Raw genomic sequence first — 24,029 nt, 5'->3', positions numbered from 1 at the left:
GTGAAGTCCCTTTGTGACTGACTGCTTGTTTGATGATGAATTGTGGTAGATCTTGTTGTGTATCCTATTTGTAGATGAGTAATCCATCTTATCCTATATCCACTTTGACTTCAACCTTCAGTGATGATTGCTGTACCTTAGACCATGTTTCCTCTGCATTGCATGTTCATGGAACTAGAGCTTGTGACATCTTTTCTTGCTCTCCAGGGAGGGATCCAACAACTGGGTAGCTCAACTCTCTGTGGACAAGTATGGAGTCATAGAGAGGAGATCAAGGAACTTAACAAAGATGATGGAGACTGTTGAGTAAGGAGCAAGAAAAAACCTCTCCCATGGACATGATCAATGAAGAGAAACTACTGTGGCAAGCAAGCAACCTCAACCTTCAAGCAGACAGACTATATTTCTATCATATCATAATCCAACATCAAAGTGATACAACTTCATGAGTTGTCTGATTCCAGCTTAGTCCATATCAACTGGTCAAAGTCCATTCCTTGAAGCCATTGCATCAAAGCAGCTCTCATCTTCTTCTTTGGACAAGTAGCATCAACCTCAATCGTGCCTACATAGAATCATCAAAAGGAAGCTTTTCTTTCAGAAAACAACAATGGACCAGCAAAGTCGAAGATCTCTGATGTTGACTTCTTCATGGCAGAGGATTCTGTGATCTTCTGATGGAGAGTTGCACATCCAGATCAACATTTTAAGCTCAGCAGCAACCTCAATCATCATGGTGTATGGTGGAGTCCACAGAAACCTAATTATGGCTTCTCCAATATCTTTTGACCACTCTTTGGACAATGCATGAGATGGATGTATCTGGAAAGCTAGTATGATTGGTCACTTGGATAACAACACTCGAGCCATGGCATTACCTGCATGACTGTCTTTCTTAGGAGAGTGAAGAGTGTGGTTGTTGTGACATAGAAAGGAATTGGACTACCACAGTCAATATCCAAGAATAGTACAAGACAAAAGAACAATTAGCAATTGCCCAAACTTATTTTTCTCCACAAAAAAGCTTCTAGCTTGATCATAATTGACCATCAAATTTGAAATTTTTTGTTGAACAATCTCAACCTACAAATTTAGGATATTTCTACAGACATTATTGGAATGACATTATAGAAAGACTGGAACATGCATGGCCAAAATTAATAAAAGAGTGAATAAAATGTTTAATGTGCAGAAATGCATTTTTACACCCACTTGTCAGACTGCTGGTGAAACATCCAATCATCATGAAATATAAATCATCTTTCATATCTTCTCACAAGGTTGGATGGTGTCATCCACTGATTAATCACCCACAAGATTGTGGATTCGAACAACTATTCACATGGGTCCATTGATAAGCTTATGCCCATGGGTTTAAGAATGGAAGATACAACACTAATGGTGGTGAAACTGAAACTTCAAGTTTGAAGACTTCTCACTCTCCAGGACTCTATAACATACAACAACAGTAATAAAATCAGTACCAACTATTTGGGGTTATGGACTCCATAAAATGGGAAAAATATTTAAAAAAAAAAGATTCCAACCCTTGCTGGATTTGAAACTTGTAATACTTGCCTTAAGAATTTTAATTCATACCTTTTGTTATACATGAATAACTATTCTTTGATAGATGGAAAGCATTCAAATAGGCATAGAACACACTTAACTATGTAAAGATCAACATCATTGCATATATTATGCTTGGTTTGCACTCTTATATGCATAAATAATATTGTTATATATATCAATATATATATATCAATATAACAATATTGTGCACAAAATTTAGGTGGTATAGATGATAAAAAAACTGTAAAAGGAAAAAAAAATCAAGATTCCTATTTATAATTGAGCTCTAAAAGTTAAAGTTCCATCAAGGAAAGGAGTACCAATAATTCTATTTTCTTTCGAAACAGTGATGGACATCTGGTAGGCTGGATCTTTATGAAATGTGAGATATTTGTAAGTGCGATAGAGACATCTGTAGATGTTTGTGTAATTGGTATCCATGACACAATCATGATCATGAATTATGGCATTTACTTCAATGAGGATTCACAACATGGCAGGTCCTCACTTTGTACTGAATTCAACCACATGCTTTATCGCTTGTGTATCGACATGGCAGGTCCTCACACTCTTTTCAATTCATTTTAGCAAACGTACTCCGAGCACATGATATATGCACAATAGCTCTTGAGGTTTCAAAGCATAATCCTTACCTAATTATGTCTTAAGAATTTAGCATTGGCTTCAACAAGCAAAGAAAAAAACACGTATTAATATGGAATCTAAGAAGGATCAATACAATCTCCTCGTGAAGAAAAAAATCATTTCCAGAACGTCAGCTCAAAAAAGACCCTACTGATAATGTTTTTCTTAGAATCTAAGAAAGACCAATAAGTATAATATTCTCTATTCCCGTGAAAAGACAAATTGTTTCCATGACTTGAACTATGATTATCCAATAACAATCATGTGATTGATCATTCATAATCGATAACTTATCACTGGACACAAAACATCCTCTAATTGCAAGTCAAATGTCTTAAAGTGAAACTAATCTACCAAATCTGGCAGCAATTTAGGAGGACTAAACTTGTCTCTCATTCCTTGAGCTCTATGAAATGTTGGAACTGTCTTTTAAAGCAAAGGGCTACAACAGTCACCACATTTAATTGTCTCCACATCCTCAACTTTGTGTAGCACCCAAAGGCAGTAGTAACTCCACATTAGGGTATCAACTTCCCTGAATACCTATAGGTTGCATTGTCATCCTTTTGGTCAACCCTTGTGTCTGTCTCCATCAATCACAATACCTATATTTTATGTGCACCATCTTAACCCTGTGTTGACCTCTAAAACAAAATATACATAAGAAACCCTAGCTGAAAGCTTTATATGATTGCAACAATTTCATGCAATTTATTGGAGTCATGCAATTAGTTGAGCAAGTTACCCTGATGATCATAGCAACAATTTCTTCTCCTCTTTCACCAGATCTGAACCTGTCAGACAATATAGCAAGGTGTCATCATCTGAGCAAAATGCAGCAGCATATGTGATAGAACACAAGAGATGCGTCCATGCGAAGCTTTCCCAGAACCCGGAATGCCACTTTGCTCCGGAGCTGTCACATCAGATTAGGAAGTGGAAAGAGACTCAATTCTTAGCACAACAAGGCAGCAAAGTCCCACAGGGAGACATCAAGTGTTCCAGTTCATATGATTGCACCTAACACGAGAAAAGAAATATATACATATATAGAAGAAGAAAGATACCTCTTCTTCTTCTTCCTCCTCCGTAGCTCATCAGAGGTACCAGTGCAGATCACAAGTGGAGGCAGGTCCAATTAAACCTTCATGGGCCACAGATGACAGTTGCTGCTCACCTGCCTACCAATCTGAGCAGAAAAGCCAATGACCTGCCATCCAAAAGGTGCAATAGTCTGATGATAGAGATAGTCCAATCAATGAAGTGTTACTTCAATTGGGACCATAACCCAACTTTGTGTTGACCATCTGAGTGGTAGATACTTGGTCCTGTCAAAAAAAATCCTCTTCCTGTAACTCATGCAGGTCTTCATGATCCCATCATTAATGGGCTCCAAGCAAACAGTGATGCCATGGGGACAGCCACAACTACAACAGTTGAATGCCCTATGGCCACTGCATTCATTATGCCAATGAAATAGTAATATATCAAGGGAAAAGTTAAAAATTACAAACTTCCAAGTCCTAGAGATCATGTTTATGTTTATATGCCCAAACAATAAAAGCACCAGATGAAATAATAAGCACTCATGCTTATACTGTTCACTGATAAGCTAAAACTCCTACATAAAATAAGGACTCTTTCGGAGTTTCAGATTTCACCTCCTGACCTTTAAACCAGTCCCTGAATGGTGTCATGTGCATACAGAATGGGAGGCCATAAATAGTCTTCGGTCAGGATTTTTAAGGGTCAGCTTCCATCTGAAAACCAGTCAAAGTGGTCGGTCATGTAATCTCTCTCTCTCTCTCTCTCTTAAGACAAAATTGAGTGCTAGGAAAATGGCCTACAAGCAACAGCCAACTTATACAACATCCTCACGCTAATCTCCCCTTCTGCCATCTGTTTGATCGGACTATCAAATGTGCAATAGAAATAAAAACCTCCACCGAAAAAGAATATGAAATTTCAGTGTTCCTCCAATGAAATGTTGTTTCAGCAACCCAAACAAGTAGAAAATGGATGCATGGCAGAGGATATACTGGAACTATCTTCCCATGGAATGAAGAGAAAGAGGATTGTCTTAGGTATCATGAAGGCCAGCCATCAGATCAACCTTTATGCATTGGTCGGAACCAGCTGCCCTACGCAGAGTACGCTCCTCCATGGAATCAGAAGACGATTGCAATTTTTTCCTTCCTCCTGATAGCAGTTTAAGTGGAAAGGATCACACTATAAGATCATCACAAAAGGCGGTGCATCATTTCTTGGCCCTGCTAGGGAACGATACATGTATAATTTCTCGACAGTCTCATCATCAGCTTCAGGCCGATCTCTAATCACTTCAACGATCAAGCGAGGCAACCTCTGAGCTACATCGTTGCAACCCCTAATAGACAGCTTGCACGAATTCATCCACAAGAACCTCATATTATAGTATTGGTGAATCCCCGAGAGGAGTGCTGGATCCCCAAAAGGGCTATCCCTGATCTCAAGCTTCTGCAATTTGGGGCACCCTTCGAGCACATACCTTAGCCCCACGTCACTGTCCCCTGCAAAAGCAACAGATAAAGTTCTTATTGACTTCCCATATTTTCCAATATACCCAAATGCCTTGTCGGTGAGCAACCCCGAAACTGCAAGCCTGGTTAGCTTCTTGCAATTCATCACTATAGCCCCAAATCCCTCATCCATGGGCTCCTTGGTAAGGTGGTCAGGGAGGTGGCGACCCATGATACAAAGGCGAAACACAACAAGTTCCTGGCAATTCTTGGACATTGTTATAACTGCCTTATTAGTCATCTGCTGGCAGAAATATAGAATTGATCGGAGTCTCCGGCAACCCTGAGAAATAGCTGCAAGACCAACATCTGAGACAAACCCCTCGGAGTCCTCTGTTGCATTTAAAGGGAACACCCTCAGCTCTCGGAGGTCCTTACATGTGGCTGCCACTGCTTGAAGCCCCTCATCACGCACCGTGTCAAGAACCTGAAAACAAGAACCCCATCGACAGCGAATTTCAGAGGAAAAAAGATGGATGAAACCAAATTAGGACAACTCAAGTTAGAAGTGGCAAGTACCCAGAATTTCTGAAGATTATGGCAATGGTGGATCACGGGCTTCAGCTCATCAGCAGTTATCTCGGCGAAGCTACAGTTGAGGGTAGTGAGATTGGCACAGACTGGGTAAATAGCAGGGAGGTACTGAGATGCAACATCGCGGAAGCCTGAGAGAGAGACTATCGACTTGGAGGCAGCAAAGGCAGATACGAGATCAGCGTCATGCTCCATTACGTCTCCTTGTAGAGCCAGGGCTGCAGGGTGTCCGAAGGACCCTGTGCCAAGGTGGGTGAGCTGGGGCGCCCGCACCATGAGACGGAAGAGCTGGTCTACGGTGACATGGTGATTCACCCGCAGCTGCCGGAGGGCAGGAGATCGGGCGACCAGCGCCTCCAATGCCTCGAAATTGACTGTGGAGACCACACAATCGAACCCGAGTGTCTCCAAGCTCGTTGTTGTCTGTGGGAACTTGGAAACCCAATCCACGACCTCATCCTCCTCTTCTTCCTCCAAATAGGCCTCTATCAGATCTAGCACCCGCAGATGCCTAAGGAAAATTCCATCAAATACTTGCATAAGCAGCACATCCACGTCTAAATTTGCACAGCTCATCGACATGAAACTAGGGTTAGCATTACGTCTAACGTCGAGGTTTCAGATTTATCGCACCTCTGAGATCTAACAGGAATTACAGGATAGAGGTACAACAAGCAATTGAACGAGATGAGTGACGCGAGACCCCTAACCTGCACTTCTCGGCGATGACAGCTAGGCCGAGGGTGCCGAACCCGTCGCAGCAGATGAGGGTGAGATCCTTGAAGAAGGGGAAGGAGAAGGCGAGGAGGGAGAGGTCGTAGTCGGCGATGGACATCCGCTTGAGGCAGATCCTCTCGAGCCAGGGGTAGGCAGTGGCCATGGCGGAGGCCCAGGGTGAGAAGTGGGCGCCCCAGCCGAGGGGCACCAGGCTGAAATCAGCGAACCGGGGCTTGCCCTTGAGGACGACCGACCGGACGCGGCGGAACCGGTCGGTCGCCCGCCGGGGGGAGACGGCGTAGCAGTTGCCGATGAAGAGCTCGCCCCGGGTCTGGGCCTCCGCCCGGTACCACGACCGGCAGACCAGCGACGCGGCGTTCCGGTCCCGGCGACACACCAGGAACTGGAGGACATTCTCGAGCACGTTCTCCAGCACCTGGTCGGAGAAGGGCGGCGGCGGATCCGTCCAGACTCCACCCCGGCTCTTAGCGGAACCGCAGCCGCCGCCGCCGCCATGAGACGGCCCCCAGCGCTCCTTCTGCTCCACTCCTCCTCCACCGTCCTCGTCCTCCGACATGTCCGACCTCTCCTCTCTCATACCACAGAGGGGATGTTGTAGTGGGAGAGCAAGCAGGTTTAGGTAAGATTAGAAATGGAGCAGACGACGAGAAGAGGTGGAGACGGCATGTGCGCGAAAAAATAGTCGAAAGATAATTTATCTAAATAGGAAAGGAGGAGTTTGGGATAGAGACGTGATGACTTTTCGTTTATATATATATATATATATATATCACATATTTATTTATTTGGTTCCCATATCGGACTCTCAACTCTCCACCACACTGCTCCCGCCCCTCTGAGTCACGGGGACCCACCGTCGCTGTCCCCGCTAGTCACGTCGTCACTTTGCTTGCTTGCTTGCTTGCGTCTAAAACCTTGGGAACATATTTACAAGAATACCTCCTCTACGGCCTGTATGTATAATGTGTCATTTCTTTTCTTTTTTCTTTTGGGAAAAAAATCATCGTGGAAAAATAAAAAGAAGATTATCGAAGGAATGGATAGAAGTTGAAGAGCCATTAAGAGATATTGCTTTAAGACCATGGCAGGCCCAATCTGGTCTGCAGTCATCTGAGCTTGCTCCTATTGGAACATCCCAGGAGCACAATGCAAAAGGGGCTTTGTACCATATCCACAGAAATAAAGGGAAGAAAAAGAAATCTCGATATTCTGGAACTGTTCCTGGGTGGGTGGTGGTGGTGGTGGTGGTGGTGGTGGCCTCCGAGGGGGAGACCCCACAGGAGCGACCAATCATTGCCTCTCGTGGAAGGTACAGCGACTGCACCAGAGCATTGGCCAAGCGGAGGGGAAGCCTATTCTACTTTGTACTGGAAGAGATTTCTCAACTCCAAGGAAATGCCAGTGCGGCAATGTTTTGTTCAATCAGCAAATGGAGATTTCCGTGAATCGGAGACGATCATTGTTATGGAAACTTTATCCAGCAAAAAGAAAAAGCGTGGCCTTGTTTTATTTTCATTGCCTTTTGCTTCCTTCTCTCTCTCTCTCTCTCTCTCTCTCTCTCTCTCTCTCGGAGTTCCGTTCATGTCTGGTCCGGAGGAGGCTTGGATGCAGACCACGTGAGCTGCAGTGCATGGATCATAAATGCAGCAAGCCGAGGGCATCTGCTGGTTAATGAACACAGTGGTGATGGCTAATCATGGAGCCTGTTCTTCTTGCAGGGGTTCTTAGATAACAAGGACAAGTATCATTATTTCTGATTATGATGGTCGAGGAGGAGTACCTCGCATTCCTGTGATGGGTTGGCAAATGGACGGAGTTCTCGCAAACATGTGTGTCTGATGAGTCTTTCGACAAGCAAACAATAACAATATTGCAAGTCAATGTCTTTAGCTGGAGGAAACTGTCTGGATTGCATGTGAGTGTTTGACATATTAAGAATACTTAGCAATGGCCTATTCATGAAATCATATGTTTCATATGCCATCATATATCTCATATCTCATGTACCATTTATATTATCATCAAGATTACTCTTGGGAGCACACAAGATGTAGCAGACAGTGGTCTTCTTTCTATTCATCTGTTTTGCACATGTTTCTTAGTGTGAAATAGCTAGTTTGAGCTTGATAATTAGCAAGGATGCCTGCTAGAAAATTTTAGGGTTTCCCTATCATTTGGATGGATCTCATCTATGCATTATGTTCAGAAAATAGACAAATGCAATGAGCAAGAAGAAACAAAGTTTAGTAGATCAGAAGAGAAGCTTCTAAACACAAGCTTTATCCTCCAAGCTTTCATTTGCCCTTTCAGGTTGTCCAAAAAGGAAAATGAATCCATCCTGTTTCCATTGACCAGGTGGAAAAGTGAAGCCAGATCAGAAGAACTGATGAGAAGATGGCCAAAACCATCCTGAACTTTCTCTGCGATCTAAAAGCCTACAAACATATGCTTTGTGATAATAAACAAAGCAAGTACACACATGATAATGCTAGTTCTGGATTCCTCCAGTTCATGCCCCACGAGGTCTCAAACCCAAGGAAGCTGATGACTGCCACCACCCTTCAAATGCTTGGAGGGCATCAGTCAGCTCACCACAGTCCTTCAGATCCATAATGCACAGCCCTTAAAAACAAGGGATCCCACTTCTGAATGATTCGAGTGTGGGTCTGTCACACACAGTCACACAGATGCATGCCCTTCCCCAGCAACTCTTGTTTGGTTGCTCATTGATATCTTCTATAGGGTGAGGATGCCACAAGACAAACAAAAGGCAGGCCACAGTGCACACCCACCAGCAGATCTATGTATGCTTTAGCAAGTGGGGGGCAGATGAGATGGCCTTGATTGGACGTCCTTCACTGTGTGGCAAAATCCAACCACCCACAAGATGGTGATTTGTATGGATTCCGGTGCCTTTCAGAAGCTGCTGTCTTGGTTCCTCGGTGGGGGGTCTTGGCATGGACTGTAAAGTTTGAACAGGAGATGCACAGTCATGTTAGCCTCTTAAAAAGTGCCAGTGGAGGGAGTTGAATGTGCTGCATGGGCTTTGTGGAGATTAGAATAGTTAATAATGAATGCCCATAAGCCATGAATGAGATCTGGGTGAATACTTTACACTTAACAAGATGAATGAATTGTTGCTAGAATATGGTTTCATATAATCTAACCGAGAAACTAATTTTATATATATCCTATTAAATTTAAGTTTCACACACACACACACACACGTCATAGAAAATGTGCATTATAGTAACTATAGGGTTTAGTGTTTCTTGAGCTCTTTATAAAGCATGTTTGGTAAATTTATTTAGGTTTATAATTTCTTAGGCAATTTTTTGAAAAAGGTTCATTATTATGAAAATGTTCAGTTAGCATCTTTTTTCAAAAAAATTTATTAGAGCTTTGCTTTTCTCTTAAAGGATAATTTTATTTTTGCCTCCACGCCGTTGATTGTCACCCTTTACCACCATGCCGCCATCGCACACTACACTCCCCTACCTCGTGTCTTCTCTTCTCGTTTTCTCTATCATCGTTGATATTCTCTTTCCTAGCTTTCTCCATCAAGGTTGATGATCATAAGGGGAGCGAGACTATGTATGAAGCACCCTTACCCTCACTCGTAGCGTTAAGGTGACAATGAGAATAATAGGGATGATGAGATAAGGAAAATGAGCAAATGGGGTAGGATCAGTGGGGTGGAGGTAGTCGCGGACGAAAGCAAAGATGAGAGTAGTGGGATGGAGGCACAAATAGATAAGACGGAGATGGAGGCAGCCAGAAGCGAAGGTGACAACTGATGGCACGGGATAATTTAAAAAAAAAAAAACACCTTGTGAAATTTTTTGAAAAAAAGGAAACTAGTTGGGAATATCTCAAAATAAAGAAACTCTTCTAGAAAATTATCATTTCTTATTTGTTAATTATAAGTTTGAAGCTTGAGCTATGAAGCATATATTAAATGTGAAAAGTATTATTAGAATCTTAAAGGTTGAAGAAGCATATATATTAGCTAAAATATATTAAAGACGGATGCTTATATAATAAGTAATGCATAATATTTTTTAAGAATAAAATATTTAATATAAATAAATATTTTTAAATTCATGATTAGAGAGATGTGGCCCATGACAAATATGGTTGGAAGTTGGTGGGTCTTACTTGTTAGCTAAAATGTATGGTGTTTTAGGTAGATTTGTTAGGCATGGGATAGTAAGTAAAGTGATAGATTTATTGAATGGTTAAAACGTCCATTTTAGGTCTTATGATTTTGGTTATATATTATTTAAATCTTTATTATTTACTCGTATATAAAATAACTCCTATATTTTTAAAAGCGTAGAATATAAGTTACTTTCGTCAAGTTTGAGTTAACAAATGTTAAGTCTGCTTACATGACATCCTTGCTAGTCATAGGTGTCATGCAAGCCAATCACGTGAGTGATAGCACGTGTGACACGATACACATTCTTTTTTCTTATTATATTTTGATATTTTATCGCTTTATATTGCTTGTTACAAATATACATATATATCTATGCAATGAGAATCTGATCGTGATAATAAGACCGATTCACCTTTAAACACTAACATTAAATAATCCTGGTCATAGGTTACTCGAAAAGAATATCGAGATAACTGGACAGACTAGTATGCTGTATACCTGTCCATATGATGGAGGTAGTTGGTTTCATAGATGCTCATGTGGGGACACTAAGAAAACAGTGTAGGTATTCATTAGAGAATGAGTTCACTTATTAATCCGCTCATAGAATACTGGATGGTTGATAATACTTTATTGTTAGACAGTAATTTCATAGTCCTAGTAGTGTATCTGGCCCTTAGACCTGAGACACTAAGGATGCCATATATGAGTACTCCACTCTTTGATACCAGACTTGTAGGTTTAAAAGTTATAAATCAAGTACAACCGGTTATTGGGAGTGACAGTCAATCTTACGAGGGCTATTGAGTGTCAATAGATGATCATCCACTCTTGTTATCATAAGAGGAATATCCTATGTATTCTTGCTCAGACAAATCCTTGGCAAAGGTCATTCGAATTGAGAGAGAAAGAGTTATTCGGGAGAATCTGATTATAGCGAGAATCGAGGAGAAACCATATGGGTCTAACAACACCATGCCCGGTATATGATTTTTGGAATATTAGATGGTTGAGGAACTATAGGTACATGATAACTGAGGACAGATAGGTACAAAGGATTAGATTCCTTTGTATCATCTGAGACTACGGCGTAGTGGCCTAGTACGGTCGTAATCGATGAGTCAAGTGAATTATTATAGAGATAATAATTCTTTACTGAGCTAGAAGGAGCTCTGATAAGTATGACTCACGGCCAGCTCAATATTGGGGCTAGAGGGTCACATACATATGGTAGGTGTTGCGACGAGTAGAGGTTACAATATAAGATATCCGTTAAAACCCATATCTTATTAGATATCTAATAAACCATTGGATTATTAGATCCCAATGATGAGATCCAATAAAATCTAATAAGAGATTTTTTAGTAAAGACCCACTAATAGACTTGGGTAATTGAATAGAGATCTAGTACCCAATAGAGCAGGATTCATTTGGGTTAACTGAGGACCTCTATAAATATGAGAGAACTAAAAGCTCATAGGTTTGAGCTTCTTGGTGGTCATATCTTATTCTCCTCTCTCATTCTCCTTCTCAAATAGTAAGCGTAGAGATTTAAGGAGCATCATCGCAGCCCTACTATATGGATCACTGCTAGAGAGGTAGACGCTTGACCTTCTTCATCCTCTCTAACAAATCTATAGGGATTCAGGAATATACGATCTCTCTAGGTAATACAACTGTCTGCTAGTCATAGATGCCCAACAAGTCAATCACGTGAGTGATGACACGTGTGACTTGACACGAAATCTTTTTGCTTATTATATTTTAGCATTTATCGTTTTATATTGACTATTGTATATATGCATGTATATATTGTGATGTCCTTGGATCTATATAATGGAAATCGGATCGTGATAAGATCACGATAATGAGACCGATTCACCTTTAAATACAGATTCTAAATAATCCCGGTCATATATTACTTGAGAAGGACATCGAGATAATCGAACAGACTGATGTGTTGTATACTCATCCATATGATGGATGCAGCTGGTCTCATAGCTACTTGTATGGGGACACTAGGGATATAGTACAGGTACTTATTGGAGAATAAGTTCACTGATTGATCCGCTTATGGAATGATGGATAGTTGATGATGCCTTATTGTCATACAGCAATTTCGTAGTCCTAGTGGTGTATCCGGTCGTTAGACTTGAGACACCAAGGATATCTTGTATGAGTTCTTCATTCTTTGATACCGGACTTATAGGTTTAGATATCTCAGATCTAGTACAGCCGGTCATTAGGAGTGACAGTCGATCTTACAAGGGCTATTGAATGTCGATAGAGGATCATCTGTTAGGAACAATAGTGGCACTAAGAGGGGGGGTGAATTAGTGCAGTGAAAAACTTTCATGATTTCAGAAAAATGTTCATTTCGATTAAAATTGATTCTGACGATAATAGTTTCGATTTAATCTATTTCGGAGAGAAGTTGAACTTGAAAGTTTTTGTAAAAGTACAAGAGAAGATTAAGGAGGTTTGCAGTAATGTAAATTGTATAAATGAAAAGTAAACCAGAATTTAGAATGGTTCGGTCAATATGACCTACATCCACTTTCATATTCCTCCTCCGACAAGGTCATCGACGTCCACTAAAGGTCGTCTTTCAATAGGTGAAGACCGAACACTTCTTTACAATGCTTTCTCCTTTTTTCGGGTTTAGGAGATAACCCTTATAAGTCTCACTCCTCTTTCTTGGATGGTTATAAGGCTAAGAGATAGAGGAGAACTCTAACTTTTACAACACTTTTATGACTCAAGAATTCAAAATTAAGCCAATGCTTTCGTGCCCTTTCATACAGAAAATGATGGGGTTTTTATAGACACCAATGACTTTAAAATTGGAGCTAAAAAGTGTCACATCCCCGGAATCCGAGGTATTTACGGTACCACCATCGTTATCAGGTAGTACTACCGCCGCTGATATGATACTAGGTGGTACCATTGTTGGCAGCATTCATTGCCAGCGGTACCATCGCCCAAATATCCTGGGGGGCACTGCTTTCCAGGCGGTGCCACCGTCGGCCAAGAATTTAGGGGCTGAATTATCAATTCGGCCCAATTCAGCCTTGTTAAGGGTCTAGTTGGCCCCTAATTAAGTTAGTGGGATTATCTCTTAATCCTAACTTAATTTATGCTCTAACTATGATAACTAAGACATAATTACAGTGCTTCTTGTTTCGGTGCGTCAATTGCTCTTCTAGCGAGCTTCCAACGTACTTTCGGCGAACATCTGACGAACTCTCGGCAATGTTCCGGTGGACGCCTGGTAAGCTTTTGGACTTTATGATGATCTTCTTGGCAAGTTCTGACGAGCTTCTTTGGTAAGCTCCTGGACTTCTCGGTTGGTTTCGGTAGAACTTCCGACGAACGTCCGAACTTCCGACGAACTCTCGAACTCCCGATGAGATTTCGATCTTGACTCCGGAACAACACCTGCTTTATGTCTTACTGCTATCATAGTTAATCATGCACACTTTTCTCAACATATGTATTAGATCAAACAAATTATAATTGACTTCATCATCAAAATCCAAGATTCAACATCATCCACTTTCGATGTTACGAGAGAAATATCCCATATGTTCTTGTTCAGACAAATCCTTGACCAGGGTCATTCGGAATGAGAGAGAAAGAGTTTTCTGGGAGAATCCAATTAGAGCGAGACTCGAGTATAAACCATATGGGTCTGACAGCACCATACCCGATATTTGGTATTTGAGATATTAGATGGATGAGGGACTATAGGTACACGATAATTGAGGATAAACTTGTCCAATAGATTGGATTCCCCTATATCATCTAGGACTACGACATAGTGGCCTAGTACATCCGTAGTTAATGAGTCGAGTGAATTATTATGGAGATAATAATTCACTAAGCCAGAAGAAGTTCTGACAGGTATGACTCACGGCCAACTCGATATTAGGCCTAGAGGGTCACACACATATGGTAGGCACTACGATGAGTAGAGGTACGAATATGAGATATCCACCGGAGCCCATGTCTTATTGGATATCCAATAAGCCCCTGAATTATTGGATCCTATGGATGAGATTCAATAAGAGCCCATGAGAGATTATTGGATAGAGATCCACTAATCTAAGAGGCTTGGGTAGTTGGATGCAGATCCAATACGGATCTATTAGGGTTTAACATAGGACCTCTATAAATAGGAGGGATTGTAGTTCATAGGCCCTCCTTTGCTTGCCTCTCATATTCTCCTCCCCCTCTCCACCTAAGAGTAAGCCTAGAGTTTTGAGGAGCATCGTCGTAGCCCTACTATGTGGATCACAGCTAGAGAGGAAGGCGCTTGACCTCCTTCACTCTCTCCTAGAGATCTGTAAAGATTTAGGGATATACGATCTCCCTAGGTAACACAATCTGTTCTATACGCAGTTTTAAATTTCAAGGATTTTTGTGCACCAATCTTCACACGATGACAAACATATATTTGGGAATTTGGGGATTTTATTTTTCTATTCTTTCGTTGCACATGTGATGTCTCCCCCCCCAAAGATTTCCTAACACTATCTAACACGTGGTTTTCTGTGTCACGGGTTTTGTGCACTAATCTTCGTATGATGATAAACACCTTTTAGGAAATTTAAGAATTTTATTTTTTATTCTTCAATTGGGATTGTGATGTCGCCCCTATATTTCCCTATAGTGGTATCAAAGCTAGGTTATTCGTGTAAAAGATTGGTTTTGAATTATGTATGTTGTGTTTTAGAAAAAATTTTTACGTCAAATCATTAAAGCAAAAGTGAGAAAGCCTTCCTATCATCTGTGTGCAGGCAAGCCGCTTGTGCGCATCAATTGTTGTTGCGCACAGTTGCAGCCGCAGGCGATCGCCCGCCCGCAAGTTTTGCGCACCAATCTTCACACGACAATGAACACCTTTTGGAAAATTTAGGATTTCTTTTCTCTATTCTTTCGCCATCATATATGATATCACCCCTAGATTTCCCTATAATCTTGACTCACAATAAATCATTAATATAATAATACATGTAATTTAAGTTTTAAAAAAGGTTAAATTCCATTTTAGTCGTTGTGGTTTTGATTGGATCACTTAAGCTCTTATAGTTTATTTGTATATAAAATAACTATATATTTTTAAAAACATAATATGTAAGCCCCCCTATTAAGTTTTAGTTAACTGACATTAGAGTTTGCTTATATGACATATTGACTCATAATAAATAATTAATATAATGACACATATAATTTAAGTTTTAGAAAAAAAACTAAGACCAGCATCAATGGCGAGAGGAGGCATCATTGTGGAAGCGACCATTAGCAGCAGCACCGAGTTGTTGTTGCCTAGTAGGGCATTGTATGAGTGTAGCCTCTCTTATGATGACGACAAGCTCAAGAGCTTCTAGTCCTATCTTAGATGGATGTACATCGACCAATCTAACGCTAAGCACGTAGTGGTCCTCCCGGGCGTGTTCATCCCCATCACCTCCTACTTCATCCACTCTTGTGTCCCCACCCACCGTGCCTATGACATGGTGATCCAGCTCTCCCTCACCTCTGCCTTCGGCCTCTCCTACATTTGTCTCTCTGCTTTTTTTCGTTACTACGTCCTTTACTGTTTCCTCTTCCTCCAAATTATTTCATGGATTGGATTTCACTTGACTGTTTATGACTTCATTGCGTGTGCTTGGGATGAATATTAATATTTTTTTAAAACTTAAATTATATGTATCATTATATTAATTATTTTTTATGAGTCAACATATCTTGTAAGTCGACTCCAATGTCTATTGATTTAGACTTGACGAGAGGGGTTTATATGTTATATTTTTTTAAAATATAAATATTATTTTAGACATAAGTAAACCATAAGGGCTTAAATGGTTCATAACCAAAACGACAAGAGCTAAAATATATTAATGATACGTAAGTAAATTCTAACATCGGTTAACTAATGAAAAAGTTATATGTTATATTTTTTAAAATATATAGATTATTTAAAAATGAAGTAAATCATAAAGCTTAACTAATCCATAATCAAAACCTCGAGGCCAAAGTGTACATTTAAATCATTGTTGCAGCTCTTTGATCGTTAAGCGCTTTAATACGAGACGGAAACCCTTCACTCGGTCATAAACATGATCCGGCGGAACAACATACCGCGTTCGACATTGCGATCGAAGCCTCCAAATAAACGCATCCGGAGAAGAAGTAGCACGCGGCTGCTGGCGACTCCAACCTTGATCGGATCGGGGATGGATCCAGCCGTCCATTGACCCTTCAAGCCATGATCCGACGGCGTTCGATCGCCGGCTATCACGGGCACCGAATCCCCTTCGCCGATTCCGTTACCCTCATTCTTGATGCCGGCGCAAGCCGCGATCCCGGCTGTCTAATCCTTCGCCGATGGTGGAGAAGCCCATGATGTGGAGCAGCAGTCTGACTACGGAGGGCTCGTCGTTCTCCGCCGGCGACGCCGACCGGTCACAGAAAATCCACGTCACTTCTCACCCGTAGCCGGCAAAAACAAAAGTACTATTTTGTTCAATCATTCTTCTTTTATTTTCTATCTTTCTAGTTTGAATCAGTTCCGATTTTTATTGATTTTGGAATGCGTGATGATTAGGTATGCTGGGGACGGTCAAAAAGTGCTTAATCGATGCGGAAGAAAATGAGACGACAGAGAAGGCTGATAATCTGACAAGAAACACATGGCAGCATGTAAGTAGTACGATCTTCAGAACAATTCTTGCCTAAAGGTTTCGTTTTTCTTCTCGAATGACATTTCTGGATGGTATTGACCCCAGTTATTTTGGCAGAGGGTTAGGGAACGATGGAGATTGTGGAACTTGCTATTATGCCTTATTTTGTTGATTATGGTGACCTGGTAGTGGTAGGTTGCAGGGATGAGCATTGATCTGTACATATACATCAAGTTCTTCGTGGTACTTCTTTGCCCTTTTTTCTTTAACAAGCCCATAAAATAGGTAGAAAGAAGAACTATAATAAAATTGCCGATGGATCTTCATATCTGCTTTAACGAGACTGTACAATCTTCGTATTTTCTAGTTCTCTTAGAGTTTTAGATTATTATAATTGTCATCTTTGGTGTAGTTTCAACTTTCAAGGATGTTACGTCGAATTGGATAACATTTTGCCTCTAGTTGAAGGATAAGATAGGAAAAGTATCTATGCGATTCTAGTCAGTGTTAACCTTTTTTTGCTCATAACATTAAACTAAATTCTACATATCTAGAATAAGATGTGTCGAAGGAGATTTGTTACTGAAAAAATTTCTTCGTTTGTTCATTTGTTCTTTAATATCTTTAATTGTTCATTGCTTCACCAGTTTTCTCTTAAGTACGCTCCTGTTTCCATCTTGTAATTTCTTTTTACTGAACCAAGAGCCCCAAATTGAGGTGAACAGAAAAAAAAAGGCAGAATAATATGAGAGTCTCTGTGCATAAACTTGGATATTTGCCTTTCTATGCTGTTGTATCTGCAAATATGAATGGCCTAATATCAGGATATCCATGTAAACCCCTTTTTATTCTATGATACCAGATTAAGTTAGGAAATCTTTTGAAAGAAAGTAATATTTTTTTTCTTCTTAGTTCTACTTGGCAATTCTGTTTAGGTCATCATGTCCTTTCTTCTATTACTCCCAACTTGTTTTCCTTATAGTTGGCATTTTTTCATCATTGGCACCTTATAACACATGCAACTCATGATCAATGGCATCATATTTGATGTCTGCTAAATTAAAAATCATGGAAATTGTGGTACTCATATAGAGTATGACGCATGACAAGGCATGAGAGTGGGACTTCATCACAAGTATTGAAGCCCGTGATGAGGATTCAAGAAGTTTCTACTAAAATAGTCATGATGACTTGATGGTTATCATTGTAAACTCAGTGTATTTCACTGCATTGCTTGGCTCAGTAAGAAATTAAATCCTTTGGCTTCTATTATAACAAATAGTCAGAGTATGCGGTTACTGGACTAGAAATAGGTGATTGTTTAACAATACCTTTTTAAAATGATAACCTTTGTGCTTTATTGGTTGCTTAAGTTGTAACTTTTGCTTAGATTAGCTTATAGAGCAATCCAAACCATTGTAATTGTGGACCAACACCTTAACATCACACTTTTTAAATTATCAAATGCTCTCTGTTCTTTCCTGTTGTGGTTCTTGTTATATCCTTTAATTTATGCCATCTCAGCAATAATATATTATCTAATCCAACATACATCACATAAACAAATCATAATATGTTCTCTAGCCCAACACTAAAATTTTTAATCAGCCCTAAAATTTATCTCCAATTCCCATTCCTTTATGCTTACATGCAATCTTGATCCCCAAAAGAAAAGTTTGTTTTTTCTTTTTCCAGTTGCGTACTTAGCACGTTTGGCTTGGCCAACTATATTCAAATGACATAATATCATACCTTGGCTGATCTGAAGCTCCACCCTCGTGCAAAACAGGGAGCTGTGTCTAGTTGATCGTTATGTTGGGTACATGAAGGCAGCCATATTGTGTAGCATCTATGTGTTTCTGCAGATAAAGTACTATTGGAATTTCTAGAATGTTGAACAGATACTGATAGCTATGTGTTTGAAACATTTCTGCAGCTATTGCAGTTTATTGGTTTACAGTGTGGCAAGTCACAGATGAAGTGCATATAATCGGTATTAGATTTTCTGACAATCATGCTTGTAGCTTCCTATTACCTGCTTACAAGTTTCATGTGCTTGATTATATTCTCAGCCTTATACTTTGGGTCCATTTCCAGGACAAATTCAGATAGTTTTCAACAATGAAAGATCATAGGAGCCTTCTTTTTGCTCGTCAATGGCTGCAACAACCCTTGTGATTAGATGGCTGAGAGCCTGACAATGGAGTTTATGTTGGAAGAAAATGGTGAGTTATATAAGATCTTGAAGTGGTAAATATATATATATGGAGTCATCCTATGGCGTATTCTTAGATTCCCATGAAACTCTGATATGTCCGTTGAAGTTTAATTGATAGCCTTAAGAACTTGGAGACTATCTTAAGTTTGATAACATAGAATATTAAGGGGGTTATAAAATATGTTGCCCTACAAGTTGATTGCTTTAGCCCCCATTACAGTTTGTGCTATTCAAGGAATTTTTTTTTCCAGTCGTAACTATAGGAACTATTTTTCATATTGATACTTTGTAAACTTTTACAAATTATTTAGTGATATTTCAGTAACTTGCATTGTTGCATAGATTTTCACTGGATCAGATATACATTTGCATAGATATGTATGTATATTTAGGCAATCTGAGATCAAATTTTGGGGTCATGTGTTGCTAGCATATGATTTGTGGACAATATCAGTATTATAAACATTATATTGGTTTAGTTACCACTTGTCTTTAGTTATATCCTCTATCAAATTATAGTATTCATTGTTTGTTTTCTGTTATACATTTCTTTTTGGATCGTTGCTTAACAACATAGCATATATTCTAAGTGATGGAATCTACTTGTACTTTTTATACGTTGTGTTGTTTTTGGCATAAACTCATCTCCTTCTTAATCCAGTGAAAACAGGGCCAAGTTTTGTGGATACTGCTCTGGGAAGAATTATTCAGGGAACCAAAGTTGTGGCAGAAGATGATTGTGAGAAGATTTTTTTCATGAACTTTTGGTTCTATCCTGATCAGAAACTTAGAAAATGGCTGGTCCTATTAGCGAATTCTTTGCCTCGACTGCAAACTTGCATTTTTGCAGTGTAATAATCTTTCTTATAAAATTTCTGATTAGGATAAAGTTGTAATCTTTCTTATAAACCCTAAACCCTATAAAGTTGGAAATTAAACTGCATGGTCTATGTGCAACAATACAATCTTCATCGAACAAAATGTTGCAATAAGTATCGAGCTTATGTTGCAAATGCATGTAATATATAAGTATATTCTCATATATGTATATGCTTAGTTGGAGCACAGATGTGCTTTACCATTTATTGGACTTTGAATATTAAAAGGAGGAAAAAGAAAAGCACTACAATGCAATATAGGAAAGTCTTGTTAAAGCCAATCTTCCTGCTTGGTCCATGTGTAAATGACTGATACTGATGCTACAATGTGCCCTGATATTTATTTTATAGGGTGGAGAAATTTTGCATGTGCAAAGAGATATGTTATATTATTCAGAAGACTGCAGGTTAATGTACTGAACTGGTACAATCAATTTCAAGGATCTGTAAGTTTTTTCTTGAATCACTCAAAATCTGTCTTTTCTTTAGTTGCTTTTATCTTTTATTTCATACTGTTTTGATCCAAATAATGAAGGTTTGGATTGTCACACCTACTCCCTTGAACCAGACACCATTAGTTGGTTCGCAACCAATGTGCTCCTGAGCCATAGAAGAGTAGCCAAAACAATGTGCAAGCCAAAGTTGGAGTCATGCTACTTGTCCCATCATTTAGGTCACATTTGTCTTCAACGTGAGTTGCTTCCCCCCTCTCCATCTTGTGCGCTGTTCTTTCTTGTTGCTTTCCACATCTCATGTCACATTGTCCATATTCCATTCACCTTTTATGCTGGCGGACCAGGTTCTATTGATGGCCACAGAGCTGACTGGGGACTGTTTGAGACTCGCACAACACAGTGACATTCTTCTTCTTTTATTTGACTTGGTTGCTCCTACCTTGAATGAAGCAGGTGTTGGTCTAAGTGTTATTTGTGACAAAGATCCAATGCCAAAGAGTGGACCTCACAGCTACGCATTCTTTTGGAGGCCCCCGGGCTACCGAACCCTCAACAAGGATCCTATTTGGTCATTCTGGTGAGATCTTCTTAATTGCTACCAAACTACCAATTTACAACAATTTATTGTGTTTCTTTTTGTTAAAAAAATTATATCCTTTGTTTTCCTGGTTGGTACTTCAGTTTTCACAGACGTGTGGGTCACAATGATTAGGACACCATTATCTATCCTACTAAACTCATAGAAGATTTAAACCTCAAGGACAACCACTTGGAAGTTTCTTTAATCTATCTTATCTGATTAGGGCACAGTTTTTTAATGTCTCCTATAATGATAACAAATGGAAATAACTGGATGACATCCATCGAAAAACCAATCTTGGGTTGACCTACTTGTTCCATTAGGTTTATTGGTTGCAATATAAAACTGAAGTCTATCTGATGCCTATATGCACTTGATATGGTTGCCACAACTTGAGTAACTGAAACTTTTGATATGTTGTTGTTCAGGCTGACGCTAGACTACTCTTGAATGGAATTAGGGTTTTGATGGACATGAATAATATGGCATTACCAGACACAATTAGACTTCACTTTTATTTCTTTATAGGTCAGATCTATCTTTTCATGCATTACTTTTCCTGCAACTAGAAATAGGGACTCGTTGAAGCAAAATTAACTTTAACTTGACTGGATCTAGGGTTTCAGACAACTATGTTTTTCTTTATATGGAGCAAAAGGAGACATCTGATACTGTCTGTCCTTACCTAAACATAGACATCAATGTAGGGTGGATGGTCAAGCCAGCCTGTGCTGATGTTGGACTGCAGATTGAAACAGTATGGTGTCAAAATAAGATCCCACCCATGCTAACCTTTCTCTTGCAAAACCTTTTACTCTCCGATAGGTCACCATCAAGCCTGAAGTAGAGTGGAAGAGGTCCCACCCATCATTCATCATGGAAGGGATATATTAATTTATATATCAGGAACACTCTTCCCCATGGAGATGGTACTGTGAGATTAATTTAGGAGATTACCAGCGCTCAATCACTGCGGCGTTGCCAAAAGAAACCTCACTTTCTCCTATGACAGAGACTGTCACATGCATGCATGCAGGGGAGCCACAGTAACCACCTTATCTTCCTGTCAAACCAAAAGGTCCATGTTCTGAAGTAATAATCTCCAAGTTCTCATCAATTATAGAGTTTCTTTGTTCAAGCACTTAATTACAAGCTCATCTTGGAATATATATATATATATATATATATATATATATATATATATATATATATATATATATATATATATATATATATATATATCTATCATACAGCTAACATATGCTATGCATATCATCTGGGTGATAGCACATTAGCTGGGTGACATCTGTTTGTTTTTCTGTAGTTAGAAATTGAGGATTTGAAATATTATCTTATATGTTTTTGTACTTGAAACAGGACTTATTTATTAATGAATTGAGTGTTTAGGATTTCATGCAATAAGTTTAGAACATGTCAGTTGTTTTTACTGATAATAACTTTTAACTATTGATCAAAGGGTCTTGGGATCATATTCAACCAATTACCCTTTGACCAAAAAAAACTATGTAATGAAATAAAGCTAGCTTTATCGAATACAAGCAGTTCCATCACAGAGATGATATCTTTTCTTCCAGGCATGCTAAATACAAGCAGTTCCATCATGGTGGACGAGCAGCGTTCCATGGGTCTTGGAATGGAAGAGCAGTATTGGTGTGCCATCCTTTCCATAACAAGCTTGAATACTGCATCTAGGATTAGATTGAGCTCAACCAATAAGAGATCCATCCACTCAAGAAGCCCTTCTTAGTTCAACACAAAAAATTTGGGAATGATTGGCCTGTCTTCTCAACATGGACACTTGTACAGGAAATGCCATAAAGCTCCCTTGTCCCAAGTTAGGCAAATGTTCATATTCCCAAGAAAGGTGACACCACCGAGTCGTGTAAGTTCTCATCTTTTCTTTTTTTTCTTTGTAGTTCTTGAATAAACATGGGATGACCATAAATTGTTATATTATATATATATATATATATATATATATATATATATATATATATATATATATATATATATATATATATATATATATATAGAGCAAATGATGTTATATTAATTCTTTGCCTCTTCAATAATATCAGAAGTTTAATTTGTGATGGAGTATGTTAGGTTTAACAAATAGATTCAAATTAGTTTGAGAGTAATAACAGTTGACTATTGTATAAAACTTGTGTGTATCTCGAGATTTTTATGAGATATATAAATGAAAAATACCTTTAGTCTTTAAGGCTTTCTTTGATATATCTCTAGAATCTTAGAGAAAAATTCTTTAAGTAGTATGTGAAAGGATATAAAAAGTGATTCCAAACTTGAGTTTGAGTAAATTAGAAAGATAGTCTTAATTTTATATTTAATTATTTTGAAGGATTTAGGTTTGAATCCAGTTGAAGCTTCTTACCATAAGGAAAACATGTTATTGACCTAAATCTCATCCCACCAATGGTTGGAAATTTCTTGTTCTATCTCGATAGGGATTGAGATTGATGTCTCTAATGATATATGATGAGCGTACATGACTAGTCTCGCATGTGTCAATTGTCCTCTTTTCCATAACGTTTATGTGGCACATACATTGCATGTGTGACATTTATGTAAGCCCATGTGGAGCCATGCATGATCTTTATGACACCGTTACCACAGCAGTTATGGATGAGTTCAATGTTAGAAACGGATTCGGATACTTTTAATGGGATTTAGGATGGTTTCGGGTTTGGGTTTGATTTGGATTCGTATCCACGTGTACCGTGTACCAACTATATCGACATCGTTTAGCGGGTCGAGTTTTCTCATCTAACCCGTTAAAATTAGATTGATACCCATTAATTGAGTATAGAATGAGTTGGAATACAACAGTTGAATTTAGGTATCTAGAAAATCCAAATTCGATTTTTGACTCAAATCAAATTAGCAAACACCTCAATCCTAACATCAATATATGCATCCAGAACACAATAATGATATTTATGATTTCTATTATACTTTCAC

The 24,029-nt window shown here is 39.1% G+C and overlaps 1 protein-coding gene and 1 long non-coding RNA gene across 13 annotated transcripts; one reads left to right on the top strand and one right to left on the bottom strand.

Annotated features, from left to right (window-relative positions):
- Positions 1-378: 378 nt before the first annotated feature.
- Positions 379-6,724, bottom strand: LOC103984020 (transport inhibitor response 1-like protein). Of its 6 annotated transcripts, none has more exons than XM_065108099.1 (5): positions 6,020-6,724; positions 5,295-5,820; positions 3,285-5,202; positions 2,963-3,133; positions 379-886 (listed from the first exon to the last, which is right to left on the bottom strand). In XM_065108099.1, exons 1-3 carry the CDS (start codon positions 6,622-6,624, stop codon positions 4,447-4,449), a joined length of 1,887 nt encoding a protein of 628 aa, XP_064964171.1. In that variant the 5' UTR covers positions 6,625-6,724; the 3' UTR covers positions 379-886; positions 2,963-3,133; positions 3,285-4,446. The 6 variants fall into 6 exon arrangements, with proteins under 6 accessions (XP_064964171.1, XP_018682087.2, XP_064964172.1 ...); XM_018826542.2 differs by having other exon boundaries at positions 379-878; XM_065108100.1 differs by having other exon boundaries at positions 379-565.
- A 9,608-nt stretch (positions 6,725-16,332) lies between these two features.
- LOC103984018 (uncharacterized) lies at positions 16,333-22,996 on the top strand. 7 transcript variants are annotated; one of them, XR_010486807.1, is made up of 10 exons: positions 16,348-16,725; positions 16,820-16,914; positions 17,013-17,086; positions 18,832-18,888; positions 18,993-19,120; positions 19,775-19,964; positions 20,343-20,437; positions 20,527-20,682; positions 20,900-21,023; positions 22,622-22,996. It is a non-coding gene; the product is annotated as an uncharacterized LOC103984018 (long non-coding RNA). The 7 variants fall into 7 exon arrangements; XR_671618.3 differs by having other exon boundaries at positions 16,349-16,725; positions 17,013-17,138; XR_010486805.1 differs by having other exon boundaries at positions 16,333-16,725; positions 17,013-18,888; positions 20,791-21,023.
- The last annotated feature ends 1,033 nt before the right edge of the window (positions 22,997-24,029 follow it).

This window comes from Musa acuminata, chromosome BXJ2-5 (genome assembly GCF_036884655.1).
Source record: "Musa acuminata AAA Group cultivar baxijiao chromosome BXJ2-5, Cavendish_Baxijiao_AAA, whole genome shotgun sequence".
Classification (NCBI taxonomy): Eukaryota; Viridiplantae; Streptophyta; class Magnoliopsida; order Zingiberales; family Musaceae; genus Musa; species Musa acuminata.
This window is presented reverse-complemented; position numbering and strand designations above follow the sequence as displayed.